Here is a 15,004-nt window from a genome sequence, read left to right as displayed (position 1 = left end):
CTTAGTGTTTCTGCCTTCCGGCTTCATCAATACGGGAGGAATCAGCAACGATGAACTACCGATCCTGAAAAAAGAAACAGGAAGCAAACGAGGTACTAGGCACCATTTGCCGGTTACAACATGGTTAAACAGTAGCTCACAATTCGCAAGCGTTACTACCAAAAAACCGCGTATGTTGAAGTACCTCCTCAGCGGTTTTTTGGTAGTATATATATTTCATAAATATTAATAAACTTAACAGCATTTTCTTCTGCCCCCCACTGGCCGCCATTTTAAAAACACCACTTGAACGTCAAAAGTTAACTAAGGCTTGAATCAACTCACTTGATTTGTCGACAGTCATATTGCTTTCAGGAGAATTGAATTCAAGTTACTGGATAAATTCACTTGACTCGTAATGTATGTAAACGTGCCTTTATTATTTCTAAGGCTATGACTATGACTATGAATGGTTATGGCTATGGCTATGAAATGACAAATCGATGACATTTCCCATATAATTTTACATATAAAATAAGTTAGTTACTAAGGAGTAATTTTGATAATAAATTATAATAGACTTACCTGCTCTGGTGGATATCTCCCTCGTTTTTTTATTTTTTGGGCAACAGGAAATCGTTGAACGCGAGGAGGAGATGGTGTTGGTGGACTCTCAAAATCTGAATTGTAGAACCTCCGTCTAAAATATTTTAGGGTCACATTATTTTTAAATCTATCTTATCCATATACAGGGTTGTTCACAACATACGACACGGAGTAACCATTAGATTTTTACAAATTGTAAGTTTTGGGTTTGTTGAAGGATTTAGAGCTACAATTTAAAAATATTTTTATAAGATACAGAGTGTCCCAAACAAAAAGAAATATCAAAGTTGTATTTTTTAAACGGAACACCCTGTATATTATTTACATTTTAGTTTCTACCATTAAAGTTGTGATGTCTTGGACCACGTGATTCCAACTTTACTGAGGCTGAGTAAAACACAGTTTGAAATTTGATACTTTTATTTCGACGCTCAGAGAAAGAATGAATTTACAATGTCGTACCATCAGTACCTTATGCCTGCGCATACATCTACCGGAAACGGATGGTGTACTATATATTATTTTACATATGGTAAAGGAGGAATATTTAAATATTATTTTTATAACAATACTAACAATACCCTCCTCTTAAAAATTTCTTTTTTACAAAAAAAATATATCTACTCTCTTTTAATCAATTTGTATTTAAACTTAAGCAATAACTGTTTAAACTTAGTGGCGTTTGAATCAAGTATTATACAACTAACAACTTAATATCTATATAACCTAATCCAATAAACAATAATAACTCCTTTGGCATTAAAAAAATTAACTACATTTAAACCAAATTTTAACATTTCCTAAAATTACAAATGCTCTAACTATTCTGCTCAGATCCAAATCTAATAACAGGTTTTATAATCCTTCTTGGTCTTTTATTTTCGGGAAAAACAATTTCATTTTTCTTTAAATTATTACTGTCATTATTAATTGATGAACACTCTGGTTGTTCCTCACTTAACTTGTTTTCTAATTCTACCCTATTATTATTAACACCATTATCTATATTTACACTTTGTACATTAAATTTTGGACTAATTTCTAAATTAGGCTGATTGGTACAAACACTAGAATTTATTTGAGTTGGAATTTTAGATTCATTAAAATGTAGAGTATATTTTTTTAATTGATTAGTGTGCCTCTTCCAAAGTTTTTCCAATTCTGGTATTTTTACCAAATAAGTCCTAATTCCCAATTTTTTTGTTATAACTCCTTTAATAAAAGTTGGTTTGTCGACATATTTATAATTCTTGACTAACACAGTTTCATTTACATCAAAATTTACTTCTTTATTTGGCTTACTATTTTTGGTTTGATTACTTTGAGCATGTTCTACCCTTTTACTTAATACATTTCTATCTATGTTCTCTTTAAAAACCAATATATTATCAGTGGGTAAAAGAGTAGATAACCTCGTCCTTAAATTTCTACCTAACATTAAAGTCGCAGGACTCACCCCAGTTGTTACAATGTGGAGTGACCCTATAATCTAAGAGGAACCTGCATAACACTACATTAGTATTTTCCGAGTTTGAGACTAAAGCCTTTTTAAGAGCTGACTTTACAGTTTTAACAGCATTCTCTGCTGCTCCATTAGATGCTGGGGAGTAAGGGGGACTCGTTACATGTTTGATGTTATTTTTTGCCAAAAAGTTTTCGAATTCATCTGATACTAGCTGTCTGCCATTGTCTGAAACTAAAGTAATTGGCAAACCAAAAGTAGCAAAAACTCTTCTAAGAGCTTGTATAGTTAATGTAGAAGTAATACTAGACATTTCGAAAACTTCCAGCCATTTTGAATAAGCGTCAAGTATTACAAGATAATTTTTTCTTCTAAAATCAAAAAAATCTATATGAATGCGCTCCCAAGGTGCTTTTGGCCAAGGCCATGGAGATATTTGCGACTTTGGAGCATTATTTGAATGCAAAACACATGCGTCACATTTTTTTGTTAAATTTTCAATTTCAACATCTAAATTTGGAAACCAAACATACCCTCTAGCTAAACTTTTCATCTTAACAGCTCCCATATGTGATTTATGTAACTCTTGTAATACTTGCTGCCGCATAGAACTTGGAATAACAATTCTATGATTCCATATTATACAATTCTGAATTACATCAAATTCAAATCTTTTAGCAAAATATGCCTTTAACGAAATATCATTCACTTTTTTAGGCCATCCTTTTTTAATAAAATAAATGACTTTTTTAAGAATTTTGTCAGAGGCTGTTTCCTTTTGTAAAATTTCAAAATTTAAATAAAAATCTGTATTTTTTGATAAAAAATAACAGTAGTCTATATCAATATTGTCATCATTAAATAAATCACTATCTTTACTTGATGGCATACGGGATAACCAGTCTGCATTATTTTTGTTGCTTTTTACGTATGCAATTTCATAATTGTACCCTGATAATATTACTGCCCACCGCCTTAGCCTATTTGCCGTAAATTGCGGTATGCTCTTGTGCTCACCAAAAATTGTTAATAAAGGCTTGTGATCTGTTACAAGTTTAAATTTCTTCAAATATAAATACTGATTAAACTTTAAGACGCCAAAAATTATTGCTAGTCCTTCCTTTTCAATCTGTGAGTACCTTTTTTCGGTCTCCGATAACGACCTTGAAGAAAAAGCTACGGGTTTTTCGTCACCGGAAGGCAAAATATGACTTAATACAGCCCCTATGCCCACTGGTGAAGCATCAACCGATAGCCTTAGCTCCAATTCAGGATTGAAGTGGACTAAAACTTCAGCAGATTTCAGAAGCTCTTTTATTTTTTTAAAAGTTTGCTCTTTTCTCAAAGACCATTCCCATTTAACATTTTGTTTGAGAAGATTGTAAAAGGAATGTAGCAATGTGGACATATTTTTTATAAATCGACCATAATAGTTTATAGTACCTAGAAACGACTGTAACTTCTTAACATTTTTTGGTGGCATAGCATTATCGATAGCTGATATTTTTTCTTTTGAAGGGTGTAAACCCTCTTCGTCTATAATAAACCCTAAATATTCAATGCTTTTTTGAAAAAAATTACACTTTTCAAAATTAACCTTTAACCCTGCATTTTGCAAAACTTTAACAACATTTCTTAAATTTTCTAAATGACTTTTTTTATCAACCCCAGTGACCAAAATATCATCTTGAAAAATAACCACCCCTGACAATGCACTTAATAGAGAATCCATTATTTTTTGGAATTTAGCTGATGCACATGATATGCCAAACGTTAAACGATTAAATCTAAAGAGGCCTAAATGTGTAGATATTGTTAATAACTCCTTACTCTCATCATCAATGGCTATCTGCTGAAAGGCTTGTGACAAATCAAGTTTCGAGAACTCCTTTCCTCCCTGAAGCTTGCTAAAAAGATCCTCAATTCTCGGTAGTGGGTGCTGGTCCACTTCTATTATAGGGTTGACTGTTACTTTGAAGTCTCCACATATTCTTATGTCTCCATTTTTCTTAAAAACTGGCACAATTGGGGTTGCCCATGCGCTGTACTCCACTGGAGACAATATACCTAAAAATACCAATCGTTCAATTTCTTTTTCTACTTTATTTTTAATAGCAAATGGGACTGGGCGAGCCTTTAAGAATTTTGGTTTAATTTCAGTATTTTTTAAATAAATTTTCTCTTTGGCCTTGTTAAAACAGCCCAATCCAGGAGAAAAAACATCAGGAAATTCATCATGCAAATGCTGAGTAGCATTATTTATGTTAAAGACATTCAAACTAAAATTGTATAAATTTAAAAAATCACGCCCTAATATCGGAGGTCCTCCATTTTTCATAATGTAAAAAGTTAAATTTTCTTTTTTCCCTTTGTAACTTATTTCTAAATAAAGTTCACCCAATGGCTTCACTTGTTGCCCATTATAAAAAATAAATGTTTTGTTTGATCCTTGAAGAGGATAAATTTTAAAATTATTTAAATAAAATTCCTCAGAAAACATGAAATTCCGCTGCCCGTATTTATTTGACATTGAACGTTTTTATTTTCCAGTACAATATTAACTTTAAATGGTTCTGATCTAAAAATATCTCGCTGTCTTAATGTAAACAAACAAATATCATCATTGTTTTGATTATTTACCGAGGATTTTTCTTCAATAAAATTATGATACCTATTACTAAATTTTTGCCTGCATACTGCGGCTAAATGACCTTTCTTTTTACATTTAGAACAATTTAAAGATTTATAAAAACACTTATCTTTTTGGTGATTGCCTTTTCCGCAGACGTCACATTTTATGGCTGTCATCATGGCTGCCTCCCTGCTGTGACTTTGACGTTTCTGTTGGTGGGGGTTCCACTGCTGTCTTGTGGTTCCAAAGTTGCCTCCTACATCCGGGTTGCGCGCGCCTCTTGCACCTGCGTCGCCTTTCTTGTTGCGTAGGAAATTCACGGGCTCCTGTTTTACCATCGATTCTTGCACCTCTCTGGCCGCCATCTTTGCTGATGCAATTTTCACTATCCCTTCAAAAGACGTAGCGATATTTTCCTCCATGAGACGGTCCAAAATTGGTCCCTTTTCGTACCCAAATATGAATCGATCTCTTAGGCAAACTCCCAGCTCGGCTCCGCACTCGCATCCTACAGCCAGACTTCGCAATCTGCCTGCCCACTGAGTTGCCATCTCTCCATATTCCTTCCTTGCTGCATAAAATTTGTATCTTAAAGCGAATGCGGACTGCTGCGGTTTAAAATATTCGTCGAACACCTTGATCAACTGGCCAAATGTCCTTTGTTCCGGTTTCTCAGGACTTACCAAATCGAATATTAATTTGTATGCCTCTTCATCACATGTATTTAATAATATCGCCTTCATTCTGTCTTCATCTTTCTCTTTTTTTTATTCCGTTTGCAGCGAAATAGTTTAACAAACGGGCCTTGAAGATAGACCAGTCACTACTTATCGGTGAAAATTCCCTGAGATGCCCGATTTCCGCCATTTTACTGTTCACTTCTTAACGCGCGGATCTATATTCGTTTTCAACACAGAATAGAATAGTTTTTAATCCTCGTCGCCAGTTGTGGTGTTTTGGACCACGTGATTCCAACTTTACTGAGGCTGAGTAAAACACAGTTTGAAATTTGATACTTTTATTTCAACGCTCAGAGAAAGAATGAATTTACAATGTCGTACCATCAGTACCTTATGCCTGCGCATACATCTACCGGAAACGGATGGTGTACTATATATTATTTTACATATGGTAAAGGAGGAATATTTAAATATTATTTTTATAACAATACTACAAAAGTAAAGGTAAATTTGGTTAAGGTTTATCGCACTTAAACCTTACCGTTTTTACAATATATTCAATTTTGTGAAATTGCAGTAAAAATTTTAAGGCTGCATTTCTCCAAGTGTGTCAAAGTTTTTAATACTAAATATTTACTGAAGATTATTTAATTTATTGATCAGATATTATGTTGCAATAATAAAAATTAAACTACTTCATACAGACTGTCTAAAAATTTATGTTAAATAATTTCCAGCTTTAAACGGCAATAACTTGTTTAATTTAAATAGAATACCCTGTATGTTTTAGATTAATCAGATGCACAGTTTAATTGTCTATCAAATTATATCATACCATTTTTTACCTATCCCATCAAGTTTTCGTAGAAAATGCATTTTCTTATAACTCATTTATCAATATCCCCATGAAATATTGACATTTTAGATTGTTTTTAGAGCAACAAATGTACAAAATGTACAGGTACTAAAAACGCTAATATTACTAGCCCATTTGTATACAAAAAGAAAACTATTTAAATCTTTATAAAAGAGTATACCAATAATTAAATATATCACCCATTATTTCCGCCCAAATATTAATTAATTACATATTATGATTATTGTTAGTTCCCAGTAGTTAGTACCCAGAAAAAAAAAGTGGGTGATTGGGAAGGCTCGAAAGGAAACAATGTTTTTGCGACGAGGCACCAAAACATATACAGGGTGTCCCAGAAATAAGTGCAAATATTTTAAGGGGTGGTAGATCTCGATAAAAGAAACATATTTTCTCTTTATCGTTTCCAAAATAACGGAGTTATTTTACTTTAAAAATTTCCAGAAAAAAATATTTTTGCTAGAATTTTGAAAACCACTGGATCTTTTCTGGATTTTGATCCTTGCAAATTTAATCTAACACCTATGTTGCCATATTATCAAGAAATTATGTTTTTTAACTAAAAACTAAAAAAAATTCCAAAGATTTTTTTAAAAATTTCGAATTTTCATTTTTTTTTTCGCAAAAAAACCCTAATAGGCGTGTTTCTGCGGTTGAACTATACTACCAGTTAAAATATTTGCACTTATTTCTGGGACACCCTGTATATTAATCCATATGCCTACAAACATTCATGGCGATTCCAACCGCCAACACTAAGACAGATACAGACGAACGAACAGAAACCTAACGGGTAATTTTTTTTCGACCGATGTACACCGATGCTCGGTTTATGTCGTGCTGTACAGTACGACATAAACATATTGATAAATGAGGTCTAAATGATAAGAAAATGTATTTTCTACGAAAACTTGAAGAGATAGGTAAAACATGGGTAATACAATTTGATAGACAATTAAATTGTGCATCTGATTCTCATAAAACATACAGGATATTCCATTTAAATTAAACAAGTTATTTCCGTTTAAAGCTAGTAATGATTTAAAATAAATTTTTAGACACTCTGTATAAGGTAGAATAATTTTTATTATTGCAACACAAAATTTAGTAAATAGAAATACTTCAGTACAATATTTGGTTTTAAAAACTTAAATACGCCTAGAGAAATGAAGCATTAAATTTATTACTGTATTTTGACAAAAACCCTATATATTTCAAAAACGGTATGATTAAAATGCGGTAAACATTAATCAAATTTACCGTTATTTTAATCGTAGAAATTAAAAATGTAATAATATACAGGGTGTTTCGTTTAAAAAAAATACAATTGATATTTTTTATTTATTTGACACTCTGTATCTTGTAAAAATATTTTTAAATTGTAGCTCTAATAGTCCTTCAAAGAACCCAAAACTTACAATTTGCAAAAATCTAATCGTTTAGCTACAATACTCCATGTCGTATGTGGTAAACAACCCTGTATACAGGATGGCGCACCTCATTCAACCTCGGTTGATTATACGAAAACGGAAATATGAGTCGCCTGGTTTCAAAACCCGACAAATCCATTTTTCACAAAAAATGAGTTAAATGTAGTTCTGAATAATTCCTTTTGTAACCCTCTATAAGTCTATGTGATGTTTACATGTCAAAACCCTGCAATTTTCGTAATATTTGCGGTCAAAACATAGAGTTAATTTCAAATTCCGACAAATCCGCGAATTAATAAAACCAAACACCAACAAATCTAGTACAGCCAATCACAGCGCGCTTTAGTAACCATGCGGTCATGAGTTGATTGGCGCGTTTAATACTAATTTATCATTTTTAGTTGTGCATCGTAAGATTTTGCAGTTTTTTTTTATTATTTCTATACAGTTAACTAGAAAGTGTTTTGCAATTAATATTATGGAAATACAAAAGTGTGACACTCAATTTCCAAAACCAGTTACTCCTGGTTCGTTTAGGTTAGGCTAAAAGTGGCAAGAAATAGAAGACAGTTTTTTTTATTATTTCAATACAGTTAAGTAGAAAGTGTTTTGCAATTAATATTATGGAAATACAAGAGTGTGGCACCCAATTTCCAAAACCAATTACTCCTGGTTTGTTTAAGTTAGGCTAAAAGTGGCAAGAAATAGAAGACAGTTTTTTTTATTATTTCAATACAGTTAAGTAGAAAGTGTTTTGCAATTAATATTATGGAAATACAAGAGTGTGGCACCCAATTTCCAAAACCAGTTACTCCTGATTTGTTTAGGTTAGGCTAAAAGTGGCAAGAAATAGAAGACAGTTTTTTTATTATTTCAATACAGTTAAGTAGAAAGTGTTTTGCAATTAATATTATGGAAATACAAGAGTGTGGCACCCAATTTCCAAAACCAATTACTCCTGGTTTGTTTAGGTTAGGCTAAAAGTGGCAAGAAATAGAAGACAGTTTTTTTTTATTATTTCAATACAGTTAAGTAGAAAGTGTTTTGCAATTAATATTATGGAAATACAAGAGTGTAGCACCCAATTTCCAAAACCAGTTACTCCTGATTTGTTTAGGTTAGGCTAAAAGTGGCAAGAAATAGAAGACAGTTTTTTTATTATTTCAATACAGTTAAGTAGAAAGTGTTTTGCAATTAATATTATGGAAATACAAAAGTGTGGCACCCAATTTCCAAAACCAGTTACTCCTGGTTTGTTTAGGTTAGGCTAAAAGTGGCAAGAAATAAAAGACAGGTTTTTTTATTATTTCAATACAGTTAAGTAGAAAGTGTTTTGCAATTAATATTATGGAAATACAAGAGTGTGGCATCCAATTTCCAAAACCAGTTACTCCTGGTTTGTTTAGGTTAGGCTAAAAGTGGCAAAAAATAGAAGACTTAAAATATTTTAGCGACGTTTTACAGAAATATAAAAATGCAGTTGACGTCGTTGGCCTTAACAATGTCGATTTCTGTGAACCAATAGAAGAAGTTCCTGAGTTAGTCATTTGAGTTGTGCATTTCTTCAATAATTTTTTTTTAATTTTATTTAGAACACTAGTCCGTCAACGAGTCAGCTACAAACCCCGACAAATCTACAATGTAATTAGCAAAACACAGTAAATCTATTGCTCGAAATCAAAACTCGACAAATCCATTTTTTGTTATAAATTTTTCAAAATAAAAGGATATTTTTTACATTAAAAAGATATTTTTTTAGGTTATTACGATCAACTAAATGGGTGGTTAAAGTTTTGTTATAGTAATCCTCTTAAAGGTTGATTCTCACTATACCTTCCATATCAGCTCCCTTCCGTTTCCCTTCCGTTTACATAAAATATTATATCATGTAAATGAATAGGACAATGTACACTATCCGTTCCGTTTCCCTTCCGTTCGATATCCTTTCCTTCCATACATTTTTTTAGCGGACGGACTGAATCGTATCGGAAATAGCGTTGTCAAGTTCTTAAATTTGTACCAGCTCTGTTAAAATTTTGTTGATATTTATTCATTCTTTCACCTCTTAATTAAATCTATTACCTTTTTCAAAAGATACAAATTTTTATTTTAAAAATAAAACTTTAGTAATTATATAAATTGTACCTACAATAAAAAGTATGGAACTGATACGGAACGGAAGCCTACGTATAGCGTCAATACAATAAAAATACGGAACGGATATGGAATGGATATTGAATGGAAACGAAAGGTATAGTGAGAATCAACCTTAATATTCTTTCCTTCATACATTTTTTGGCGGACGGACTGAAGCGTATCGGACACAGCGTTGTCAACAGCGTTGTTGTTCTTACATTTGTACCAGCTCTGTTAAAATTTTGCTGATATTTATTTATTCTTTCACCTCTTAATTTAATCTATTACATTTTTCAAAAGGTACACATTTTTAAAATAAAACTTTCGTAAGGATATAAATCGTACAATAAAAAGTTTGGAACTGATACGGAACGGAAGCTTACGTATAGCGTCAATACAATAAAAAATACGGAACAGATATGGAATGGATATGGAATGGAAATGGAAGGTATAGTGAGAATCAACCTTAAAACATAACAAAACAGTTTTTCACGATTTCCCAAAATTGGACCTAAGTGCATTTGCCGGGTTTTGAAATGAGGCGACTCATATGTAGTAACAAAATATTTTATGGGTATATGTGGGAAGACAATGTGCACAATTTAAAATTATTTTGAAATATACAGGGTATATCAGTACTAAGATCCACATCACAGTTATATTTTTTCTTTTGGAACACCCGGTATTTTATTTAATTTTTGGATTCTTGGGCCCGAGATACTTAAAGATATTTAAATATACATGCTACAATAGAATATATTATCAACACCCTGTACATTACTTTTCGGAATTAATTCTTGTGCTGAGTTTAAAGGTAGAATATTAAACTTTACTGAAAAATGTTATCGCTTGCTTAAATTTATACAGGATTCAAATGCAACACCCTGTGTTTTCTAAAATAAATCGAAGCAGATTTAAATGCTCTTTCAAACTATAATAGGGTTTCCTCTACCTATCTAGCTGATATTTTGAATAAAAAGCAATTTTCCAATAAAATGGCAATCAAGATGGATGGTGTCACCATGACAATTTTCTAGTGACAGTTAGTAACTATTTTCAAAATCGACATTAATTTATGGACATTAATATTTAGATTTATTTTAATTTACCCACAATAGTTTAATACAATTTAATAAGTAAGTATTCATTATTTTATCAAGAAAAATAAAGCAGCATCTACTGGCGGAACGAATGGATATGTTACTAGTGATATTATTTTGTGAGGAAAATTGCTTTTTGGCCTCAAGGGCTCAAAGATATCCAAATATGAATTTTTATGAAAAGCGTTACTTTGAAAAACGACTTGTCCTATTTCGCAGAGCTGGTAGACTGATTTATAAAAAACGTATTAGGTAGAAACCTGTTGCTGGAAGTGAAGAAACTGAATTTTCCGTAATTGGTTCTTTTATAGAAAATCCATATATCTACAAGTCATCGTAAAATAAGCCAAAGAACTACTTCTTCGTTTTTCTTGATAGAATAATAAATAGGTATTCAATATTTAATAAATATTATTTATTAAACTATTGTAGGGGTAAATTAAATAAAAGTAAACTGCTATAGATTTAAATAAAGTCCATAAACTAATTTCGATTTTAAAAATAGCTGCTGTTATTAGAAACTTGCCATGACATCAGCTCTTTTGGTTTCCATTTTATTGAAAAATTGGTCTTCATTCAAAATCTGAGCTAGATAGGTATAGGAAACTCTAATATGGTTTGAAAGAGCATTTGAATCTGTATCGATTTATTTTAAAAACACAGGGTATTGTATTTTAAATAACGAAGTTTTTATAATAATAATAATAATAAAAAATTACCTTTATTTTACAAATAAAAAATTCATAAGATGGTAACAAAATTGCAAGTCTGGCGTAGTCTAGCTGCAATAGCTACACAACTTAACCAGAACATGCAAACTTAATAATTAAATATAATGTTTTACAAAAAGCCATAAAAAAAAGTTTCAAATGTACAATGCAAAAGTAAAGTATAAAAAAAAGAAAAATATGAAAAATCACGAATGCATTAAAAGATACTCTCTGTATTTATGCTTAAACGCATTCTCACCCAAATTCAACAATTCTGTTGGTAACGAGTTATACCCCTTAACGGCATTATATGAAAACCCGCGCTGAAAAATGGCTGTCCGATGATGAGGCATCGTCACCTCCATTCCTACTATTAACTTCGTGTATGTCACGTCTGAAAATTAAACGCTCTTTAATAGATAGGGGAGCAGCGGGGTTGTTAATTATTTTCACAACAAATGTACACAAGTGTAAAGTTCTACGCGAGTCCATTTTTAGCCAATTAAGTTCTTTAAAAAAGGGAGTCACATGATCAAACTTTCTTATATTAAAAATAAAACGGACACAGGCATTTTGCATCTTTTGAATGCGTAACCTACTCTCTTGATCCAGACAAAAACCATAAATAAAGTCGCCATAATTAAAGTGAGGCATTACAAGCGATTCACAAAGATTTTTCTTTAGGTATACATTTAGAATATGTTTGTTGTTGTATAACAGCTTTAAAGCAAGGTATGCTCGTTGTAATAGTTTTTTCAAATGCTCCTTAAATCTAAGTTCCACATCCAAAAGTAATCCTAAATTTTTTGAACTGTTAACAAAAGTTAGCTTTCCATTGTCTATTGTTATATTAAGATTGTTTTCCAAGAAATTAATTTTGTTGCTGCTTCCAAAAAGTAAAATGTAACATTTAGAACTATTCAGTGCCAAATTGTGACCTTTGGCAAGTTGGCTTAAGATCTCTAAATCTTTATTTATATTTACTTCAGTTTCCAGATAGTCATCCATCTCAAAGCAACTATACAGTTGAGTGTCATCCGCAAATGCTTGTACCTTACAATGCAGTAAAGACTTTAATATGTCAGATGTATAAACAAGAAACAGCAACGGACCCAAGACAGAGCCCTGTGGTACACCAGAGTGCAGCCTAATTTTGTTGGAATATTTATTATTAGAAAAAACAGTCAAAAATCTGTTGGATAAATAAGACTCAATTAAGAAATACGATTCAGTACAAAAGCCATAGAAATGTAATTTAGATAAGAGAAGTGCATGGTTTATTGTATCAAAAGCCTTTGAAAAATCTAACAGTAGTAATATGCTAGCAAGACTTTTGTCGCAAGCTCTGGTGATATCATCAACAACATTCGCTAAAGCCACTGTTGTTCCAAAATGTTTTCGAAAACCACACTGACTATGAGGATTAATTTCATTAGTAATAAAATAATCATACATTTGACTGTATAAAATTTTCTCATATATTTTTGACATATTTCATGACAATTATTCATAAAAATGTTTGCTTGTTCTAAAATGGTTAATCCCCGTTTATACTTCTCCTAATTTCCATACCGTGTTAGAGAAAATTAAGAAAAACATGAAGATATGGTTGATTTTTTTTAAACAAAAGGCGTTTCTATGATAAAATCAATTCGATTTTATTTTTTGAGAGATAGTTGTTATTAATTTTGATTAAAGTATGGTATTTTCCGGTAATTTTTATCACCCTTTCCGTAGGTAGTATTAAACTAAATAAATTTTATAAATTTTGTGCTTCTCTAACATTTTAAAACAACAAAAAACATTACGTTAATTAAAATTCTATGAATTACAATCTATCAAATAATGAAAACAAAGTTATATTACCAGAGAAACGTGTTTTAATTTTTAGGACTTCAATCAAAATTCTACCTTATTGTCATGTTTTTCTTAATTTTCCCTTAAACGGTATGGAAATTTGGAAAAATGTAAACGGGATTTACCATTTTATAGCAAGCAAAAAAATGTATGAAGAATGCATTTTTTCAAAATGACAATAATAAAAAAGCTTTTGCTCTTGTAAAGACAATCCGGGGACATACTGTATAGTACCGTAATAGTACCGTAATAAATAGGAATATGGTTAAATTGGGACAAATTTGCGCCTTAGGATATTCACTAAGATGCTATCAAAAAGTTTCAAAAATTTTGTGGATTGCTGAATTAAGAGTTCTATAATTGGATAGTATTTGAAAAATTAATAAGAATCCATGAAAGATGGAAGTTGGGATTGGATTAGTTCATGTCATATATTAAATTTGCTGTAAAGTGTTATTTGGACTATATTTTATCTTGTATATCAACTTGGATGTTTCCTTTAAACATCCTATAGTTTGTCTGTACCTAATTTTCTATAAATATCGTAATCTTAAACTATACAGTGTGTTCAAAATTCTATGCCAACCTTACTAAAACATAATATCATAATTTTTCGTCTTTTTTTTAGATGAAACAATCTAGGTTTCTTTGTTTTTTTCTATTATTTCTTTGTTAGATGGGGAATAAAGAAACGATTTTTTTTTTGTATTTAAAGTATTTTAATTTTTTTAGCGGTTTCGTAAATATTCGCATTTTTATTACATATGGCTCATTCAAAGGTAAAATCCCCGATAAAAATCATTACATAGCTTGGTTAAAAAATTACTGCTGAAACCACTATAATATACAGGGTGGTCCGAACTATATTCCTGAAACTTCGGCAGTTTGAAAGTTCGTATAAATGTATGTCCTAAAATGCTTAGTTTCAGAGATACAAATTAACTTATTGAATGTCAAAGTCATCTTTTCTTTAAAACTACTTTTATTTTTGAAATGAGTTACATTTAAGTTTTATCTAATTATATAAAAACAAAAAAAAATGACATCTGTTTTAAAAACTAACTAGCTTGAAGAGCTCGTGCGACAGAGTGTAATAATAGAATCTATACTTGGAAAAATGTCTATTATTGTCTATTCAGCACTTATATAACTCCTCACAATATAACTCCTCCCTTCTCAGAGACAGTTATACGGATTGAGGGGGTAGCTGGATATTTCTTGAAGGTGGTGGTTGAACGTCACGTCGACATCTGGGGAACTTCCTATACAACAGGTAGACGCAAAGGATGATAATTACCAGGTACAAAAGTAGTGTCCACAGGCTTGGATATTTGCTGATTTCGTCAAATACCAGGTGTGGTTGATTTTCAATTAGTTGATTCTTCAATGTGTGGAGATTGTCGAGTTTTATTTCAGATATTTGACTTGTTAAATGTAGAGTCGGTAGGATCTTATCATCTTCAGTGACATAGTCGTCGAATAAAATCATTTGATTTGTAGTATTGATTATTTTCCTTTCATTGATTATTAACAAATCG

At 31.3% G+C, this 15,004-nt stretch overlaps 1 protein-coding gene across 1 annotated transcript in view; it reads right to left on the bottom strand.

The window, feature by feature from the left end:
• The window catches only part of LOC115874949, a 229,193-nt gene that overhangs the window by 51,146 nt on the left and 163,043 nt on the right, over nucleotides 1-15,004 (bottom strand). Inside the window, exon 38 of the mRNA XM_030890257.1 lies at nucleotides 565-679. Coding sequence (XP_030746117.1) covers nucleotides 565-679 — 115 coding nt within the window. The remainder of the gene's footprint in view (nucleotides 1-564; nucleotides 680-15,004) is intronic.

Source organism: Sitophilus oryzae, unplaced genomic scaffold (genome assembly GCF_002938485.1).
Source record: "Sitophilus oryzae breed Bouriz unplaced genomic scaffold, Soryzae_2.0 scaffold_1307_pilon_pilon, whole genome shotgun sequence".
NCBI classification, from domain to species: domain Eukaryota; kingdom Metazoa; phylum Arthropoda; class Insecta; order Coleoptera; family Curculionidae; genus Sitophilus; species Sitophilus oryzae.
Note: the sequence above shows the minus strand (reverse complement) of the source record. Positions and strands in the feature narration are given on the sequence as shown.